General features: G+C 40.0%; 1 protein-coding gene across 1 annotated transcript in view; it reads left to right on the forward strand.

Annotated features, from left to right (window-relative positions):
- Positions 1-4,687: 4,687 nt before the first annotated feature.
- The window catches only part of LOC146834632 (vitellogenin-A2-like), a 64,091-nt gene continuing 46,160 nt past the window's right edge, over positions 4,688-22,618 (forward strand). The window contains exons 1-14 of the mRNA XM_085602103.1: positions 4,688-4,735; positions 5,000-5,020; positions 5,143-5,294; positions 6,783-7,034; positions 8,233-8,394; positions 8,485-8,633; positions 11,083-11,233; positions 14,573-14,730; positions 14,817-14,982; positions 16,895-17,020; positions 17,748-17,966; positions 20,001-20,224; positions 20,331-20,428; positions 21,569-21,693. Coding sequence (XP_085458229.1) covers positions 4,696-4,735; positions 5,000-5,020; positions 5,143-5,294; positions 6,783-7,034; positions 8,233-8,394; positions 8,485-8,633; positions 11,083-11,233; positions 14,573-14,730; positions 14,817-14,982; positions 16,895-17,020; positions 17,748-17,966; positions 20,001-20,224; positions 20,331-20,428; positions 21,569-21,693 — 2,043 coding nt within the window. The 5' untranslated portion in view covers positions 4,688-4,695. The remainder of the gene's footprint in view (positions 4,736-4,999; positions 5,021-5,142; positions 5,295-6,782; positions 7,035-8,232; positions 8,395-8,484; positions 8,634-11,082; positions 11,234-14,572; positions 14,731-14,816; positions 14,983-16,894; positions 17,021-17,747; positions 17,967-20,000; positions 20,225-20,330; positions 20,429-21,568; positions 21,694-22,618) is intronic.

Below are 22,618 nucleotides of genomic sequence, written 5' to 3' on the forward strand. Positions count from 1 at the left end.
GACAAGATGGAGATTCTCATCCTCGGGCCTAACCTCACAGCATGGGACGACTCCTGGTGGCCGGTGTCACTGGGGACACCCCCTGCACCCACCAACCACGCACGCAACCTGGGAGTCATCCTCGATTCGAAACTCACCATGACCAAACAAGTCAACGCTGTCTCCTCCACCTGCTTCAACACCTTCTGTATGCTCCGCAAGATCTACAGATGGATCCCGACAGACACAAGAAAAACAGTCACCCAGGCCCTAGTCAGCAGCAGACTCGACTACGGAAACGCCCTCTACGACGGCGCCCCGACCAAGCTCATCAACAGACTGCAAAGAATCCAGAATGCCTCTGCACGCCTCACCCTTGACGTCCCGCGCCGCGACCACATCACCCCCCACCTCAGGAACCTGCACTGGCTCCCTGTCGACAAAAGAATCTCCTTCAAGCTCCTGATCCACGCACACAAGGCACTCCACAAGACCGACCCAGCCTACCTCAACAGTCGACTCTCCTTCTACGTACCCAACAGGAAACTCCACTCCGCAGACCTCTCCCTGGCCACCATCCCACACATCTCTAGAACCGGCAGATCCTTCTCCCACCACGCCGCCACAACCACAACCTGGAACACCCTCCCCCTCATCCTACGACAAACCGAAGACCTTCTAACCTTCAGGAGACAACTCAAGACCTGGCTGTTCGACCAGTAGCAACAGCACCCCCCCTCTCCGCGCCTTGGAACCCTTGCGGGTATGTAGTGTGCTCTACAAATTATTTGATTGATTGATTGATTGATTGATTGATACATTTATTGCTACTGTGTGTGGGAACATATAATGTGTGCTCCAGACAGTCTGAGTATACTCAAATGAATCACACCTAAGCCTAAAAGTGGATTTACAATTTTTTCATGCAACGCAGTGCAGCAACCTAATTTGCATTGTGCTAGAGGGAAAATACAATGCAGTTTAGAAAAGACCACCACTCCAGTGGTCATCATTGTGCCTTGAGAGGAACTGCCATCACAGAAGTTTCCTTCTAGGTGCAAAATGTTTTGTCGGTGGTTGCCATCAGTTCCTCCAAACTATTAAACTGAATGGGAATTTCTTTCTGAACAACAAAAAGCTAATGGCCCCCACACCCTGAGATCTTTCTCACAGGGCCTAAGGGTTATTATTACTATTGTCTGTCATTCACTGCCAGGTTTTACCTGGTGGTAATGGGCAGGAAAAAAGGAGATTACATTGTCTATCCTAAATAGGATGATTAGTGTAATGTCCATCCTCTGAATGTCCCTACTCCATCAGGACATCAGAGGAAGCTTCCCATCAACAGAGCCAAAAGGGGTTCCTTCAACAGAAAGGATAGTGTCTGCCTGTCTCTAAATTAGGTAGGCAGAATGAGAGTTTGGTGAATAGGTTATTCGGTTGCAATGACCCTGTCCGCCAAACCATAAATCTGACCCTATGGTCCTGATGTTGTGGCAACAATGTTGGGCAGAAAAGCTATAAAAAGGCCACAAAACATCATCCCTTTAATTAAACGTTCGTGACTCCAATCCTCAGTGATCTTCTTTGGTGATTTTTTTATTTGCAAACAACCCCTCTCCTCCTTTTATACCACAATGCTGGGAATTGCGATAATACAGAGCCAATGAGAGGGCCTAACAATATTAGAGGAAACGCAGAAACATGGAGGGAGAGAAAGGAGAAACACAGTTACAACATTTTCTGCTCAAATGATTAGCCTTAATATGCAATCAATGAGCCAGATTTGCTGCATAACTGAAATTATATGAACCAAAATGTGCGTGGCAGAGTTTAGAGTGGGCAGATATCATAAGGGCTGCACTCTGTTAATGAAGTCCACATTTACTTGAAACACCTAATGAGTGAAAACAAAAACAGCGTGGTTCAAGCTCTCACTCCTGACAAAAGTTAAACCTTTCCATGGATGTCATATAGGGGTCGCCAGTGGTAGCTGCTGTTACCACTGGCTTGTGCCTTGTGAACGCTGGTTGCCCCCTTGCACACCCTGACACTGAGCCTGCAGTAAAGTTGCAGGAATATAATGGACACCATAAACATTTTTTACCTTAACTAGAAATTCAACAATTCTGTCCCTACATCAGCTTTTAACTATTAATAGAAAATTAAAGTCTGTGGAATATTTGGAAATGGGGTGAAAACTCCCAGCTCCTTTCATCCAGCTGTGGAATGAGAAAAACAATGAATACTGCAAAGCAATTAAGTTGGAGCTATAAACAGCAAGAATCTGGATGGAAATGCCATGTCAACCAATAATATCTTACGTTAGTCATGGCATTTTGTCAATGTTATTTTCTTTTCTTTTATCGTCGAGGGTGTCGGCCTACAAGTTTCAGCCTTCATGTTTTTTCTGAAAAACTATAATACAGGACAATATAAATGTATTGATAACAAGAGGGCCCCTGTGAACAATAGGGAGAGAGAGAGCCTGCGGTAAAAACAAAGACAAAAAGTAAAACTCTACTCGCCCTCAAATATATAATAGAGCATAAATCCTATGGTTTATGAAAATTGATTAAATGAGCCAAGATCCTTAGGATCACAAATTATTTTGTGAATTTTTATTTCAGCACTTATAAAACAGAATAACAATGATTTAAGAAACAAATATTGTGACAAATAACATAATTCTTTACTTCAAAGACTGATTACATAACATCATATATACAAATAAAGCCACCCAACCATCACTCATACTAAAATAGCATGTACATTCATATCAGTCATACCCCATTCAGTCTCATACACAGGACAATAGTAAATTGCTAGAACAGTTTATGTGTGTGTGTGTGTGTGTATGTGTGTGTGTGAAGTAGAGTTTGACCAACAGTCTGCATGTACTGGCATTTGGCTGGTGGTGTGTGTACACTGGCACATGGCTAGTGATGTGTGTGGACTAGCGCTTGGCTGGCAGTGAATGTGGACTGGCGCTTGACTGGTGGTGAATGTGAACTGGTGCTTGGCTGGCGGTGCGAGTGGACTCGCGCTTGGCTGGTTGTGTGTGTGGACTAGCACTTTTTCTGGTGTTGTGTGTGGACTAGTTTTCAGAAATGTACAGGTTTGCTAGATTTCCCTAGCTGCTGGATGAGCTAGGGTCCAAAATTCACAGCTAGACACATTGCAAAAAAAGGGTCAGTTTTCATTGGAAACATTTGATGTGTGCACGTTGCATTTTCAGTCATTTCCTGTCACTGTCACTAGGCCTACCCACACAAGTGAGTTACCATTTTTATCGGGAGACTTAGGAAAAAACAGAACAGTAGAACAAGTGTTATTACAATTTGTCTTTCTATGCATTTCTACCTTCCAAATGTTTGAAAAATGCCCTCTAATTCACATGCTAGTGTGGGTACCCACAAATTCAGAGATGTACAAATAACCACTTCTTCTAAACTCCATATCTTGTTTCCATTTTAGAAATACATAGGTTTCCTTGATATTTTTAGTTTTTCACTAACTGGATGGATGTTGAAAGCACATAAAATAGGAAAAATAGGCTATGTCCCTGTAAAATGGGTTGCTTCTATGAACTTTAATGACACGCACTTACCATCATCTGGATCAAAGGTCATGTGGCTTAACCTCATGTGATGTCATTGGGTATTAAAAGTATGTGATATCATATCTGCTACCCCAGGCATTGTTTTGCGTAACTAACATCATAACTTCAACCATTCCAGCCTGGTACTGACCACATTTCAAACCTTGGCCCGCCCCCCCTGGATGCAGGTTACACACTACCACTCCTCATCTCATCACGTGTGTGAAGAACTTAGACCACGTTCCTCATACTGAAGAAAATGCAATGGCCTCCTATCCAAGCCAGCCGCATTGCCCACTAGAAACAACACTCCTGTTTACCTGGCACAACTGCACAGCAATCCGTTCATTTGAGAGTGATGCTGTTTTCTATTACAGAGGAGTGGCAATGTTATGACTACAGTCTGACTTAGATGCAGATATATAGACAGGTATAGGGGGCTTTCTATATATCATGTCTGCCTTACAGCAGTGACCTCACTGTCTGTGCCTTATCGTGTAAAAAGAGGCAGCTGCACTAAGTGACAGATTCATGAGCATGCAGCATTAATCCACACATTAATTTTATATATAAACCAAGGAAGGTGTCACAGTACATCACTGCATTCACACACATCCGTCAAAGTGGAACATAATACATTCTTGTGGACAACTGTCTACTCTGATGTAATCATGTAGTTTGCTCAGTGCTGAGACTCACTATCATTTAGATAAGATATGTCGGTCGAGTCAGAATGACCAGAGCAAGGTCACCACAACCTTTCATAGGTGTACAGTAATCCCTGCCAAAAACCTCCAGTGAATCTCATCAGCATAACCAAATATTCATTTCTTTCATCACTGTCTGACAATCAATCACTTTTTGATACATCTTTACAAAAGTACATTTGAATTATTTTAGTGTACACAATATGTAAGATAATACTAGCTATGTCAAGCCTTTCTGCATCTCTATTTCCGGCTGGAGATCGATATCATTAAAGGTGAAAACAAAGTTTGTCGTGAATGATAAAAAAACTGTCCCATCAGCTAAAATAAGCTGGTAAGTGGCCAAACACTCCCCTTTTCCTGCTATAAAAGCAACAGCACAACCACTCACCTCCATTCACCGCCACCATGAGGGGAATCATCCTAGCCCTTCTGGTTGCTCTTGTGGGTAAGCTGCACTTCTGCTCTTTTCAATGGAAACTTGTGGGGATGAATAGAAAATGTTTCTTTTGATTTTATCCTCTATATATTTTGCTATCAAATTACTAAGGCTAAATGTTTCTTTCAGATGCCTGGGTAGGGTGAATAGTAGGATAATGACAAGAAGCCTCATTTATTTTATGTACTGACCTTCAATATACTGTTAACCTTTTATGAATCTGGTTCTTTCTAAGCTGCTTCTCACCTTTCCTGTTTGGTATTCCTCCCACAGGCAGCGAGCAGTCCAACTATGGTATGTACCTTTTTGGGTATAAGTGGTGTCTTTACTTGTATTTGCCTCACTGCATCTCATTATCTTGAGTCAATGCCAGGTGAAATGTTTCTCTCAGTGCTCAGCTCTATGTTTTCTTCCAGAACCCATCTTCAGTGAAAGTAAGACCTACGTCTTCCAGTACGAGGCCATTATCCTGAATGGATTACCGGAGGCTGGCCTGGCCAGATCTGGAATAAAACTGAACTGCAAGGTGGAGATCAGTGGATTCGCACAGAAGGCCTATCTCCTCAAGGTAGGAATGAGCACAGTGTGAAGCACTCAGTGATGACGTGGCACAGGGGGTGCAGTGGGAGGAGGGTCTCCTACAATCATAGCATTTTCTTTAAAAGTTAAACTAATATGCTAGACTTCGCCAACGTTGCACGTGGAACTACTCTTCATTTAACAGCAAGTGCATTTTTTAATATTAGTTTTAATCTTCTTCATTAGAAGACAGTAGTGTTCCATCTGTACATTTCATAATGATAAAAGACCTACTGACTCCATGGCCAAACACAAGTATAAATATCAACAACAAAAAAATATATTGGGTCCAACCGGACAATAATGATTTGCTGCTTTGATATCACAATAGTAAGTTCACAGCGATGGTTCAAAGGGCAGAGGTCCTTTCCAGTCCAGGTTATTTGGCAGAGAGATTCAGTCAGTTTACTCCCTCCAGAGCGCTGCACTTTTCCTTCACTTTTGGTTATCCGTCGCGGCAAGCATATCTCAAGGGGTGGCAAAGCCATTTCTTTCCTGGCTCCTAAGGCCTGTATTGAGCTTCCTCGAGACTTGTGCTGGATCTCTTCTGAGCTCACTTTCCCCAAAAACTTAAATTCTGGTAAGTTCTCAGCTGTGGGGTTGAGTAACTGGAATATGCCTGTTAGCACTGGGACACTCTTCGGAGTACGACAAACAAATCTCACTCATTCATTCATTAAGTTGTTGTTTCTCTGCTATGTCACCATTAGTTGTGCTTGTTTTCCTGGTGTTCCTTCACCTTACCCAGGTCACAAGAGATTGTGCGAAGCAGCAGAATGGCATATAATGCTCTTCTTCCTCACTGGCCTTCTCCCACTTCTGTTGGGTCTCCATAAACCTGAGGAAGGTGGAGGAACTCAGGTCGTGCTCTTCACTCCCCAGCCAACATCTTTGTGGTCAGCTACAGGTCTGCAGAGACCCACAGAGGGTAGGGGATTCCATTACGTGCTGATGTGGCTTTCAGAGAGCCACTACTGGCACTGCGCCTACCCTAAAGCACAGCTTCAGGTGAGGGTGGGGAAGAAACAAAGGGTTGTGGAACAGGATTGCAGAACACCAGACAGTGCATTTGCTATATTTGGGTGTAGTTGGGAGGGGCAATAAAGAGAGGGCGATGTGGATATATGGCAGGACACCAGTATTTTATTTTTCAATATTTAGTAGTTGAAGGGTTGGGTAATGCTGAGGGGTTTGTGGGATGTTGACAAGATAACATGTATTTTGTTTTCAATTGAGTTGGAGTGGGAAAGGCATCCAGAATGTGGTGGGAATGTGTATGTGATCAGTATTACAGACAGTAGTGCACTGTGTAAAACATAGGTACACAGTGTAATACATAGGTGCACACATTATGTGTAAGTCAAGAAACTCAATATTCTACAGGATGCACTCAGCATCTTAGTTTCTAATGGTATTGTCTTCATGATACATAGCAATACCTTTCAAAGACCCTAAATATAACTAATTTATTTTCCAGATCACATCTCCAGAAATCAAAGAATACAATGGCATCTGGCCCAAGGATCCATTCACTCGCTGTTCAAAGCTGACACAAAGTATTGCTATTCAGCTGAGCAGACCTGTGAAGTTTGAGTACAGTAATGGACGTGTAGGAAACATGTACGCCCCTGATGGTGTTTCTGAAACTATACTTAACATTTACAGAGGAATCGTGAACATGCTGCAGGTCACCATCAAGAAAACACAAAATGTCTATGACTTGCAGGAGGTTAGTGTCTATTATTTTAAAACAGTTGTAAGTAATATTGAGAACCATTAGTGACACCATGTGAAAATAGTTTCTTAAATATATATTTAAGTGGCATGAACAAATGTATAAAGCCACCTGTGAAGTGGGGTAAAGGCTCCCTGTTGTGAGATTCTATAGTTTGGCCTGCTTTGAACTGCCGAGAAACATTCTGGAATGGTTAGTTTAAGAAAATCGTATTTCTTTCCAAAACTTAAGAAATTTGTCTGGTAAAAGTTCACCTTCACTTACAATGTCCAGGATCTACACCTCCTATAATTTCCATGACATCATTTGATGTTAGATGGGAGCCTGGTTAACAACACCTTGGATGCTTTCTCATTGTTTCCAACTAGGTTCATAGATGGTGTTGTGTGATGATGATATCTATAAAGTATAAAACTGTCGATCAACATTCTAGGAAATATTTAGACCATCTGAAACAGTGTTGAGAGGAAGTCCTCACAATTTATCTCCAGAGTGATAAAGACACGTCTGCAAAGACTGTCTTAATGTATTGGTTCCATCTTGTTTCACATTGGCAGAACATAATCTGTGTTTTGCCAATCTAGTTAGTTCTAAGAATTGTAGTCTTTGTTTACTTTTATGGAGTCAATCAGACTAATGCACTTAATAATAATAATTTAAAGCAGAAAACTTGCAGAGAAACTTTTTTCCTGCATACGAAGAGAAAGGTAGCAAGGTACTCTTTGAGTTTTGCGCTTTCAAAAAATATGTGTTTCTAATTTCCAAAGTGCACGACTGAGGTGGACCTGGACCTACTTAGACTCCAAAGTTTAAGCAACATTCATGATGGAGATGCTAACCCTATTTTACTATAATCAAGACAGTTGAGGGTAACTGATACAGACTCGATAGAATGAGAGGGAAGTAATGACACTTGTTTGTATCACCCACACATCTGAAAGAGGTATGGTGTCCTCCTTTAAGAGTCAGTAACATTAATTCTAGATGGTTTTCATAGAACATTCAGCTTGCAGCAAATCAAGAGATCACCCATTGCTGTCATGGCCTGCAGATCAGTAGGTTGAATCAAGTGATCGGGTTACTTACAGCAGAAACCTTTGATAACTGGCAAATCTTACTTTCTCTGAATATGTTCATATAAGGACCCAGACCACCGCCTGCCACTTTTGATTGTCTCTGCTAATTTCCACAGTCTGGTGTCACCGGTGTCTGCCACACAAGGTATGTGATCCAAGAAGACAAGAGAACAGATAGAATCATCGTTGTGAAATCCATAGACCTGAACAACTGTCAGGATAAAGTGGAAAAGAACATTGGCATGGCTTACATGGAGAAAAGCGATTCTTGGCAAAAGGTACATTCATTTCACATATCTAGACTAAAATTTGACTTTTCAATATCGTAACTCTCCATGATCATTTTATGTGCTTCTATACTTTTATAGATGGTAAAGAATCTAAGAAGGGCTGCAACATTTACTTACAAGATGAAGCCCAGAGATGGTGGCGCTCTAATCACTGAAGTGACTGCACGACAGGTGTATCAGTTCTCCCCCTTCTATGAACTCTATGGTGCAGCTGTAATGGAAGCCAGGTGGGTGCCTTTCTTATATTCATCAATCTCTCTGTGTGTTGTCTTGCGCAGGATCATCACAAAATTACACATCATGTGCCCAAAAGATCACAGCAGTGTTAATAAGGAATTTAGCTATTCCAATTCAAAATCAATTTATTTTTTATTCAATATGCTTAAAATAAAGTACATATTAAGGTGATTCACAGCTAGACCAGCAACAACATGGACCAAGAAACATAAATGTTTAAAAGCTTGCACATTATCAATAGTTAGATTCTTCCTTTTATAGAGTCAGCTACCCTCAATTTCCATTTCTTAGTACCGGTTTTGTCCCCATAAAAACAATTGTCTGTCTGCCAGTGAAAGGAGAACTCACATCTCCACCTTCATGGCCTTCTGACTTGATTATAGAAAGAGCATGTGTTCACACTTGCTTTAGGATGCCTAAGATATATCCAGATTGTGGCAGTAGCTAATTAGGGACACAAGTCAACTTTGTTTGCTTCTTGCCAATAGCCATACCAGATCAATGAAATTGGCTTGGCTCCTAAATGCTACTACTTAGCTAGACTGGATATATCATAGAGTACCATCCAGATGATCATCACCAAAAACATCTTATATGTTCCAAGGCATACTAAGATGAGAATGGGGTTTGACCATTGTCTTTCCAGTAGGCAAGCTATGGACACCAAGCCACTTTGAACTTGAGCTCAGAAAGTCAGAACGGCCTTTTAGAAACAGCTAAACTGCCTGTCTGTTCTCTCAGTAATGAGCCTGTACATCATAAGGACAAAATACGCACCCTTAAAGCTCCATGAATCCACACATATGTTGACAAACAGCTGTGAGCAAAGAATAACCCTTTCACGGGGTATTGAGTCCACTGGTCATGACTGAGTTACACACATTTATTAGTAAGGGAAAGGCACACACTTTTCTACAGTGCATGGTTCTTTGTACTATTGGAGGTTGAATCTTGGAAGGCAAAGGATGTTTGCTCTAAGTCTTGTTAGAATATGTCTGAGATCTAAATGTGTGTTTCGATGAAGCTAATGCTTTCTAGAGAACATTTGTAAAATTACACGTGTCAAGAATAGAGGAACATTTGAAAAGTGTTTGCCAACACCTGCCTCAGTGGTTTGAGTGCCACAATGGTGAGTTTTTGATTTACAGAATTAATAATCACTTTGGTATTGAATAATTTCAGAAAGCAAGCAATTCAAATGAATTTAAATGCTGAGAGGAGAGCCTTTTTTTTTTAGTTATGTGAGTTGATTTTACTGCGAGAAATACAAAAGCTTGTGTTTGCTTTTTATATTGGACAACTGTTGAGAGTATAACAAGATTTCCCCCAAAATATGAATTCTGATTCATCTTTTTTTATTCATGGAGCTGGTATCCATGGACATCAGTTTAAGGTAGCCAATGTTTGCAGCATCTACCTATTGCATACCACCCCTAGCACTGTCCTTGCTATCTCAGGCTCTTAGATTATGCTGGAATTAAAACCAAAAGAAAGTAAACAAGGCTCTGTGAGCCCTATTTACCTTTCATAGCTACCACTCACTGACTTTTTCTTCGGCACTTGGCAGCAAACATAAGTCTGTTGAGGGGTTCAATGTGAGACAAACAGTCAATGTATGTGATGACAGTGGTGGTCAAAAGTATTCAGGATGTCCCTTCTGCTACACCTGATGAATTAATGTCCATGGTAGGTTCTACAAAAAGGCATTAGCAGATTTATAACCATTCTCCAGCAGAACACTTACTAGATTTTTGCTTGTAAAGTGTTGTCCTTTAACTTTCTGCCACGGTGTGTCACTGTAAATCATTGACACAGTTATGTTAATATATAACTGTTTAATGTAGTATCTCTAAATTGATTTTCAGCATCTCTCTGTGTCACCAGATCTTCTCCTTTAGATAGGTTAAAATGAAGTAGGAAAGACTGAGAGGGTTCATGACGAAGATATCTTTCACAACATGGAGCTGTGCAAAGAAAGTGAAAGATGATGCGGAAAATAGAATCCAGATTCTCAGCTCACCAACATTGCAATGGAATTAAGTCAAACAGAGCCATGTTTGAATCTTAGGCTAAAGCGCTGGCCTTGCATCTATATATGTTACTTGTCATAACTGTGAGGGAATCAGGGCTGATGCAACGTCTGAGTGGGGCCAGAGAAAATTTTACTTTTCCGTGAAGAAGACAATGAGCATCTACTTCTCTAAAAAGGTCCATTAGGAAGTAGGAGGAGTTGAACATCTGCCCTCATCAGATCTGTACAAAAACCTTTTATTTTCAGTCTGTATTCCGATGTCCAAATATGTGCATATATAATGTCTTGAACGGCACACTCCAAGCAGGTGGCACTTCAGGACCCCTGCTTACCTGATTGTTTGCAAGCTAAGGTGCTTGACAAGGCAAATGGGGAGCTAATACATTTTCTATTCGTCTTTCTTTCAGGCAAGTGCTCACTTTTGTGGAAACGAAAAGCAATCGAGTGAATGCTCCTCAGACTGAACTACAGAACCGCGGTGGTCTTCAGTACCAGTTCGCTTCTGAAATTTTGCAAATGCCTATTCAGTTAGTGAAGACAAGGAGTCCTGAAACCCAAGTATGTAAATCTCAATATATCAGTGTGCACGTGAAATTCAAATTCTCTCTGAATCGCAATTAGGAAATCCTAATTTATGAAACTCATAGAGTTTCATTTAGGGATTGCTTATGAGTTGCAAATCGACCTACCTCATAAATATTAAGGAGTTAAGTCGCAGTTTATGACCCGTTTGGAGTCACTGCCATCACAGGGATGATGGCCGGCAGACCTCCATGCTTGTGACTGCTTTTCAATTAAGTAATTTTTTTTAAAAATGTAGTCTGTTTACCTTAAAGGAAAATGGTTTGTGTTTCAAAAGAAAAAAATTAGTCCTTGAAGTTTCATTTTTTAAGTGTGGGCAGTGGACCAAAGGACCACTGACTGCTCTTAAAACATATTTTTATTCACATTCTCAACAGGGAAGGGGTCCCTTGGGGACCCCTTCTTATTTGCAAATGGGTTACCACCAGTTTTAAACTGGCAGGAAAGTATTACTGTTTTGCGTCCAGAATTTTATTGCAAAACAGTAATACATACGAAATTGATTTAGTATTTGGAAGGGACGTTCCTTCCAAATATCGAATCACAAATGCAAAATGTAATTCAATAATAAGATACAGAATCACATTTTGCGCATTTGGAAAAAGCATTTTTCCGGTCACAAATGGCCCAATTTTGCGAATCGAGACGTTTGTGTCCAGAAAAATGCTTTGTACATTTGGCCCCTGGTTTCATCACAGTTGATATACACCTCTTACAGGGCCATCCAAAGAGTATATTCATATAATTATATTTGGGTAACATAGTACAACTGGAATGTTTCTCACTGAGGAGTTCTGAGTGGCATTAAGTAACTACAAAAGAAAAGGACAAATTGTGTATGATGTCACTCAGAACACTGATGTGAAAAAGATCTCTGTTATTCACTTTATACCCATGTATACTTTTATATTATGTTTATATGGTATGTTATGTATGGTGTCCAAAATCATTTGCCCTTGCTTTCAACAACTACGATGGGGCAGAGGAGTAATTTGGGAGCCATACATAACATGGCCTCTCCCAAATGTCCAAATGTAAAAAAGGAATATCTGGCCACCTGCTACCAACTCCCTACACACTCTGTGTACTTCCACTCCCCATCCTCTCAAAGCTGTGCTAGACCAAGTGCTGCACTAACAGGCTTGCAGAGATCCTTGTCAGATCAGTGTGGACTTACTTTAGGATGTGAGAATCAACCTTTGTTTCTCACTGTTGCTACATCATAGCTGTGATTAATTAGATTTAGAATCTGGTATTCACAATAGATGCCTCCAATGGAAACATACAATGCATTTAGACATATAGATGGGTAACTGTGTGACAGGAATGTTTTTCACTCAGCGATTCTGAGAAAAACATCTTTGTAACTCTGCCCCTGCTTATCACTGCTACCCAAGGGGGAGAGGAGTAATAGTGGTGCATGGCCTCCAATCCCAGACCCAAATGTGAAATATTACCTTACCGGCCATCCTTAACTAACTCCCAACCCCATCACCACCTACGTTTCCCCTCCTGCAGCTGTGCTGTCTGCTTTCAGCCAAAGCAAGCAAGCAGCACTGTGCTGGTATGCTTTAAGACAGCCCTGTCAGCCTTGTCTGAAAATCCTTTAGAATGTAGTAATGGTGGATAACGGGTTTTCTTATCAACTTTTGCTATGTCATAGCAGTGAGTTACCAGATTTGGACTCTGGTTTAAACAATAGAGGTTTACTATGGAAACCATGCCTTACAAAGGAACATTTATTTTCACCCAGTTGCGCTTCATTAAAAATCATCAACAATAAGTATTCTAGAATGTTCTTTGTTTACTGATTTCTGCTTCGGCTTTAAGGCATATTGAGAAATTATTTCCTAGATGTCCCTTTTAATTTGAAAGGGACATCTAGGAAATAAAGTTTCAAATGCCTGGGAAATCTGTAATAACACACACGTATGTAATCCCCTGTATCTCTTAAAGCATCATATCTAACCCTAAAGACCAGGTCTGACCCTCAGCACCATGTAAGACCTATAGGACTTCTTCAATGACTACCTACATTGCTTCTACTGATTATTGAATTCAGAGTTGGCAGTTCGTACTCATGAATTGATGATACATAGGTACTGCTCCTATACAGGAAGAGGCCAAGCCACACTGGTTTAACGATTTAAACAATTCCTTGGATGAGGAAAAACATAGATGACACCAGGCTGACTCACTCTGGATGCATCAACATCCAACATATGTTCCCATGCCTCTCCTTTGTCAAATGTACAACCATTCTAACCATTCCAACCCTAAAGCTAATCCTCAGTCTTTTCACTCCACACACAAAGACCTTAATTCTTGATTTATTGCTAGTGATTAATCAATGGCACTGCACTGAGGCTCCATTAGCATTTAGTCAAGCAAACTATTGTTCCCTTTATGCACAGGCCTTCTATGGCAATGGCTGTGCCTACGTTTGAGAAACAATTCTGATATATGCTTGAGAAAACACTCTCACTTATTTATATTTTAGACATTTTTTTAATCACCAACCAGTCAGAGTGCTGTACTGTGGTACACGTTGGCCAATATGATCATAGATTATAATTGAGATAGAAATATCTTTAAGCTCAGCCATTTAGCATCAATCTAAAGCATTTTACAGGTCCTACACTGAATGATTTGCCTCTATAAATTAGACATTGTACTCATACCATCTAAGAGCCCACAAATATAAAGTAATACCATTGGGAGAGGCAGAGAAGTAATAGACACTGCGCATTTGAGACATTAAGACAGTTTTGATCACCAGGGTCTGATTAAGAATTGGATGATGATGTTATTCCACAAATATAAAGATGATGTGCTAAAGCTGGAGGATAGTTCCCCAAGGAATTTCCCACACCATGGTGATATTGTGTTGAAGAAAATAGAACAATATCTGGAATTAATCACTTTCAGAATTCAAAATATTTTTCTGGGACAATTCGGAAAAAAACAAAAGATTATTCAATTATGGAACTGAAGATTTAGCATCTTCTGTTTTTGTATCTCTGTTTCATATAATAAATAACATTTGTTGTTTGTCCCTCTGATGCATGCTGCCCCTCTGGTGCTCCATCTCTAGATAATTATAGGAAACCCGAAATTACGCAGCAACTAATCAAACAGGGATGAATGTCCTTACAGAGGTACTGTGAGAACTATCTTTAGCAATTTAAAACACTTTAAATTTGCAAATCCACTTCTTTGCTCTAGATTCTTGAAAGATATGGCACAGTATGTGTCATGATACTTTCCATTAGTTTTTTTTGTAAATAAATTCCACCTTTTTATTTTTTGGTACAGGTTGCAGAAACCCTCCAGCATTTAGTGCAGAATAACCAACAACAGGTACATGCTGATGCTCCTGCCAAATTCCTACAGCTTACCCAGATTCTTCGAGCAGCAAACTATGAAAATATCCAAGCCATATGGAAGCAGTTTGCAGACAGACCTCAGTACAGGTGATTTGCTGTTATTATGTCAACTGATGGCTTGTAATACTGGAATTGTATCCGCCTAACTCCTGGGATTTGTATTCTACATGCAGGCGCTGGCTGCTGAATGCCATCCCAGCGGTCGGAACCATTGATGCACTGAAGGTTATTAAGCAGAAGATCCACAACCAGGAGCTGAGCCCCAGGGAGGCAGCCCAGGCTGTCACTCTGGTTGTCCAGTTCACCAAAGCAGATCACCAGACCTTGCAAGTGGCTCAAGTAAGTCTAATTAAGTGTTTTCAGTTTGTTCTCTCATGTTAGTGGACATTGTGCACTTATGGCAGACAGTGTAATATGACTTAGAAGAGAAGTCAAATGCATGATAAAACAACCAAATGTCTCCACTTAAGGCCTCCTCCAACTGGAGCCTTGGTCGGCCATTATTCCACATATAGAATACCATCCAATGAGTGTTACAGAAACGGTGCCTCTTCTGATGTACAAACAAACCGCAGCACTTTTCTGATTGGTACCCTGTCTTTGATCCTATTTACATCAAAATAACAGGAACAATAGTAGGGAGGCATAGTTCTCCAAGAAGACTCGATCACAGTTAATTTTAAAGTCACGTTTTGAGTCACTCACACTTACAGATATCTTTGCCATTGCAATGACAATTTAGATTCTGCTTACCCATCCATCTGTGGTTGATATGACTTCCCTCCTCCTATGTTCTGCTAAACTTTGATAGTTTGTGAAGAAACCAGGTGATGTTTGTTTTCCTGATCAAAGATTTGCAGTTTCTTACAGGCATACCAGCAGAACATACTGCGGGGCCATGGAGTGTTCAGTGTTAAAATGCCATTTAATTTTGTTATCAATTCATTGCAGCTAAGGTTCAGCTATTGTAGGCAATGGGTGGAGTGATTGCAAAAAGTCACCACCACTAGCAATCATTTGGGCTGCATTCCAGTCTATGATTTTCATCCCAGTATGCAACTTAAGATGTCCAAATCAGCCCAGGTCGTACTCGAATAGGAACAACAATGCACATTCTCCGAGGCATGGTCGGAATAAGAACACATGCTATCCCAGACAAGTTTGGCCTATTTAGGCCTTGTCAATGAGGTATAACTTCAATCCCATGGCACAATGAGCATGGGACCAAAACTGGATATTCCTGAAGTACTTAAGACAATGTATGGAGGAAAAAATAAAGGTGTGGGGTGGAACGCTTTTAAAAAGCCATAGCAACTGATAAGCGATTGGGTTGCATTCCAATCCATTATGTTTTACCTACTATGCCACTTCAGATAGAGACCAGCCTTATGCATGTCTAGATTGGTCCTGTTCCAGTAAGAATAGTCGAGCTTCAAATTCAAGACAGGTCCCCTCTGAATGAGAACACAAGCAACCCACCGCTATGGCACTTCAACTTGTCTGGGGTTGCTTGTGTCATCAGAGACTGTCTGGCAGTTTGGACTGAACTGTTCCCATTGGAACAGGATCAGGGTTCATTTTCATTTGATTGGCCTCTGCTAGATTGGCATAGTGGATGGAAAACAATGGACTGAAATGCAACCCCCAAGCGATTTGCAGTGGCTGAGATTTTTTATAGCATTCTATCCATCATATTGGTGTCTGATGCAATTTGGGAAAATGTCACACTTCGAATAAATATTCGAAATTATTCACTCTACAAAGATTGTTTGTGTTTAATTGTGTACTTTGAAGCTTTTATGAAGCATTTGATGTATTCAATACTATTACCAACCAGTCAAATTCAAATTTTGATCATGTTGTAACTGCTTAGGCCATACCTTCATGCCACCATTGACTTTTAAAATCACCCAGTCGTTGCTATTACACACCCATAACATGTTGGCTCACTAATATATCCTTAGCTGTCTAGCCTCTGTGCCACCAGTGTATGAAGTTCAACAAATAGCCCATTGGAACATTTAAAGTCCTCTCTTGTAAAATCACTTGATGAATTGTTGTTCTGTAGAGTGCTGACCTGTATGATATACCTCAATGATGCATTTCCTGTAATGTGTTAGCCATCTTTTACGTTTTAACCATATTCTCCATAATTGGACAAATGTAGTGAAATGTCCATACTATGATTGGTGTATAAAAACAACACAGTCTAGAAACTTCCAGTGGTTAACATCTCTCCCTAACCATGCAGGATTTAGTCAAAGAGGCAGAACATCAGAAATCCCCTGTTGTGTACAAGGCAGCGATCCTGGCATACGGGTCCATGGTGAACAAGTACTGTGGTGCACATTCTTCCTGTCCCGAGGAAGCTCTATCTGTGAGTAACTTTTCTGTATTGAGAAGGAAACTTTTACATATTTATTTTATAAACACAATCAGTGTGCTTTAGTCAATCTATGCATTAAAGTATGTGCATTAATATGATAAAACAGTACCTGTGACCATTGTATGTCCTACCACCATGTAGGTACCAGTATAAAGTGTCCACAAAAAATCCATAAATAAGCATGTTATGTCCTCATTGTCTTATAAGTGCCAGTCATTTGCAAACACTAGTACTCGAATTCACCCAAAGGAAAGAACTCTTCTGCGTGCATTGAGCATGTCCAATAGACCATTGCTCATATAGAACATGGGTGTCTCTGTATCAGAATATTTTTTCCTCTTTCGTAGGGTTAGAAATCAAACATACTAATGGATATGTGTACTTTATGTAAAGCAATATTAACAATATGTTCACTGAATGGAGATGTAGCTGTTGTTTGTGGCTTGGTTGAGAGCCCTTAGCTTGGAAACTGGATTTGAAACCCAGTTATTCATTGCTATGGCACTAGAGAAGTAAGAACTACAGAAACACAAAGCACCTCTCATTTGGATTATGGGAAGAAGAAGAAAGGGAGACACAGAGGTCATTAGACAGGGTGACAGAATTCTGGGTAATTTAATTTAATCCATAAAAAGAAGGTAAAAATAAAGAATGGGAGAGAGAGCCTGAGAGTGAAAGGACAGCAAAATGATGAGCATTAGATGTGTTTCTTTTGCAGCCTCTACATGACTTGGCAGCTGAAGCAGCCAACAATGCCCATGAAGAGGACATGGCACTGGCTCTGAAGGCTCTTGGAAATGCAGGACAGCCGGCCAGTATCAAGAGGATCCAGAAGTTCCTGCCAGGATTCTCCTCCAGCGCTTATCAGCTGCCTGTCAGGATCCAGACTGATGCAGTGATGGCTTTGAGGAACATTGTGAAGGAGGATCCAAGAAGGGTAAGAAAGAAGGAGCGAGATTCATCAAAACAACCATCATACTAAGATGCATTCCGGAATCAAAAGAATAATTGTATAGTTCACCCTGAGCACAATATTTGATTAAATATCCATTTCAGTTGGTTGGTTTGCCTACATACGAGCACCATAAAAAACCCTAGAAGAAATCAGAAATTTCATCTTTATACTAAATACAATTAATATTGTAATTTATGTGTTGCTTTCTGCACTGATTTATTGTCTTTTTGGTCATTAAAGGACAATTTAGCTTTCAGTGTGTGTATGTGCGACTTTAATTCGTACACGTTTTTGTAAACATTTCCTAAATCACATTCTGATGTCAGTATATATCCCAGTTAGAGAGTGGCTTGAAGATATCTCAGATTTACCACAAACCATCGCTAGTTAGCTAAGGAAGCATTCATTGATCTATTGTATGTTCCAAGCAATAAGATTAAATTTGGCCTTCCATGGAAGGTCTGTGTAGTACCAATGTAGTGGAATTCTATAGGTATACCACACTTCTCAGTATGAGTGTAAAGAGTCTACAGAAAAAATGTTCATTGTTCAGGCACTTTGGCAGTAATTTTACATTAGGTCCGCCTTCTTTTAAGCAACACAAAAAGAGAATAGACCACGTATGTTAAACCTAATATGAGTTGAACAAAGAAAGTATACATTTATTCATCATTGATGTAATTTAATGTACTCACATGCTTCACTGGATTGGTGGTTACAAAATCAGTTGTTCTCTCTGTCATGGATGCAGGAAGACTTTCTAAGAAGTGGACAATATTTTGTTCAGTGATGTTTGCAGATATACAATATCACAAACAAAATTTGAGGGCTGTAGAAGTCTCTTGTAAGAATCAGGTGCCTTCTAAGTGTAATTTAATGGAGATCCAGTAGGACACTAGAGTGTGTCTTATTTCTGTCAAAATTTGATAGGCAGCAGCTTATTTTGTAATAGGCTTTTTTCACCATTACGGAGACACGCAATAGGTAACTGCATTCCAAATATAGTTTTTTTATTTCTTTATTATACATTTTTACTCATACCACCAGAAATGATTAAACCGCTTTGGTTCATCTACTAAGGTAACACCAGATTTCGCAATGTTTCCCTTAGATCAATATTTCATCATTAATTCAAAATATAATATAAGAAAAAGGCCTCTGATGCTTAAATGTGGTTATGTCTCAGATAAGTAAAGCCATTTGCTATCAAGCATTCCAATTTGCATACATTTTTTGCCCACAAAATCTTCCTAATTCTATGTATATGAAGTCTCTAAAGTTTAGAAAATTCTCATCCTTATATTAGGATGCCTCACACTATTAACCTGGCAGTTTTGCACGCAGGATTTCTGACCTTTTCCCACAAAGGTCTGCTTTACTTAAGATGAGTTTTGTAACAAAGACCAAATATGAATTTAGAGGGAACAATCTGTGTTTTATGGTAATTCTTTCAAGTTGATATATTGATTGTCATGGCCAGAGCTTTACAGGCTCAGGCACATTAACAAATCTACAGGTTCACTCCTTGAGAATGGTAAAAGTGCTGTTCTCGTGTACACATCTCGTATAGAGTGTGTCTACTTCACTGATACTCTGCCACGTCTTATCACTTGCACATTTTGAAAATAAACCTTTAAATTACATGTTGTTGCTTCTTATGAGGTACATTGAGTATGTCATCTAAATCTTTATAATAGTATTTGAATATTCATAGCACCTGGTGATTCTGTTGTAGTTGTTGCACTGAATGTAGATGGTTTAAAAGTTGGACAAGTATTGATTGTTGAATGTCAGCCATCCAGATATCATCAGATATCATCTTACACAGATGAAGAAATAACTGGACAGGAAGGCACCTCTTTAGTAACTACACACCCCACAGCGTCTTCTGGGTATCAAGCTATTTATCAGTACAAATATATGCATTTTATACAAAGGTAAATATGCATCACTGAATACTGGTGTTGTGTTTTCACGCTAGATATTTCAATAGATATATTATGTTTCTCTCTGTAGGTTCAGGAAATTCTTCTGCAGATCTTCATGGACCGTCGAGCTCGCACTGAAGTCCGGATGATGGCCTCTGTTGTTCTGTTTGAAACTAAGCCTGGTCTCGCCTTAGTGACAACCATCGCCAACATTGCATCAAAGGAGAGCAAAGTGAACCTACAACTCGCAAGTTTTGTATATTCACAGATGAAGGCCTTGTCCAGAAACCGTGTTCCATCGCTCCATCAAGTGTAAGCATCAAAGTGGAAGGTTATGTTATGGATAAAAATGTGATCATATATGCCAACTCATCTGTAACAAGACATCAATGATGACAGTTAACATCATTTCCTTTAGAGCTGCTGCTTCCAGTGTTGCTGTAAAGTTGTTGAACCCTATGCTCGACAGAATGAGCTATCGTTACAGCAAAGCTTTACATATCGGTTCATTCCAACGTAAGTACATAAAATGCTTACCAGATGCTTGACCACTTTTCCAATTGTTTTGACTGTCTGTCTACAACTTTCCCAAATCCTACCAGTCATGATGTAGGCCATACAAATGCGTAATACAAAAACATATATAGTTGACCTTTGAAGTTCTATAGAAGTATGACTACAATTAAGTAATAGTGTTCATATGAGATGAATGCAAGTACATCACAATTATCGTAATCATTTTCCTCCAAATTATCAAAAGTCCCCCACATTTTTACAGACAGAAGATATTTTGAAATTCTTCTAACCCTAACTCACTATCATAATTGCCTTCAGTACCAAATATTAGTGCTGTAACACAAACACAGGGCAACAAAATACTAATTCATTTTTAAATACCTACCCTCCACATGGACAGGAGGAGGACAGTGTGCTGTTGATACCAGGAGTACGCCAAGAATCTCTGATGTGGAGTTGTGGAGGTACCCAAATTGAAAGAAAAAGAACTCTTAGCTTTAGAATGGAAAGTCAAATTAGTGTTTTCAGACTCCTTGATCTAGTGAGTGCACACCACATGTTTGATGGTGACACAGCTATTCAAACTGAAATTTGGTGGGATATGAAATGCCTTGACAGTGACAACTGATCATTTATGGTTTTACCTATTTCCACACAGTGCTAAGGTGGTAAACATTGACTGCTATTGGATCAGAATGAGATGCCACTCAGAATGTACCCATGAAATAGAGCTTGTTGTGAACGTGTATTTGCAAATGTTATTCCTCATGGAAGGTGCCTCTATTGACATTTATATGAATTGCAAATGTGATGTGTGCCTCACTTGGCCCATAACACATTTCTCATAAACCAACATGGATGATCAGCATCTTTAGGTGGCATGTAGAAGTGAAATATGGGCTTTCTGTGCATATATAATCTGAGAACATTTTCTCTGAATCTTTTATATATTTCAAGTTCAACGCATTTTACCCTGATGGCGCAAAAAGTTATTATTAAGTGCACATGTCCTAGAAACTTAGAATCTTGTACAGTGTCTTAAGTTGTCATGCCCTTATGGGAGTCCAACAATAAAGCAGCTGGAAGATGAACCGTCTATTCCATTTTTTTAAAGAACATATATTTATTATTTTGCTATAGATGCACTTATGGCTGGAGCAACTGCAGATGTCTTTATCATGAACAGCGCAAACACAATGTTCCCAGTGTTCCTCCTTGCCAAAACCCGAGGGTACATCATCGGTGCAGAGGCTGATATTCTTGAGGTAAAGACTGCTATTTTGCCGTGGTAAACGACCCCACTTCTAGACCAGTAAAAAAAAGAATGGATGAATTGTCATTTAAACAAAGGAATGAAACCTTCAAACCACTACTCTGACCCTTTACCTGCAAGTTTCTTGATTGCGATTAAGAATTCTATACTTCCACATTGTACCAAGATTTTCAATGCCTTCCTACTTCTAGGCAAGATCCCTGATTACCTAAAGACGGGGCACCTAACTCCTATTTTCAAAAAACCTATGGCTGACCACGAGGACCTCAACAACTTCCTCTCAATAACCAACCTTCTGACTGGCGAAGCTCCTCGATAAAAGTGTCTATGTCCAACTTTGCAACCACATACAACAATTTCATCAGATAGACCAATTCCAATCTGGCTTCCCTCGGGGTCACAGCACTGAAACAACCATGACGCACATAGTTGATGACGTTAAAAATACTGGATCAGATTTAATCTTGCCTTCTAATCCTCCTCGACCTCTCATCAACTTTTGATATTGTCAAACATGACAGCCTCCTAGAACGCAGGATGGGTCTATCTAGGTCTGTTTTAAACTGGTTCACATCATCTCACCACAAAAGGATACAAAAAATTAAGGTCAATCAGTCCCTGTCCATGTCTACACCGGTCACACTAAGGGTTCCACAGGGCTCCGCGCTCTCACCCACTCTCTTCAACCTGTTCATGGAGCCTTTAATTAAAATCTTAAAATTATCTATCATCCACTATCACATGTATGGCGATGATACCCAAATTGACCCGACAATCTCTTTCCTGAGGATATCAGGCCCCTCAACACACCTCTTCTAACCACTCTCAAAACAGAATTCCTCCTAATCGCCCCACTAAAGCAATATCCCATTATTGAAGAATATTTGAAACAACTTACTGCTTTTAACACTGTGCCA

This window comes from Triturus cristatus, chromosome 4_2 (assembly GCF_964204655.1).
Source record: "Triturus cristatus chromosome 4_2, aTriCri1.1, whole genome shotgun sequence".
Lineage (NCBI taxonomy): Eukaryota > Metazoa > Chordata > Amphibia > Caudata > Salamandridae > Triturus > Triturus cristatus.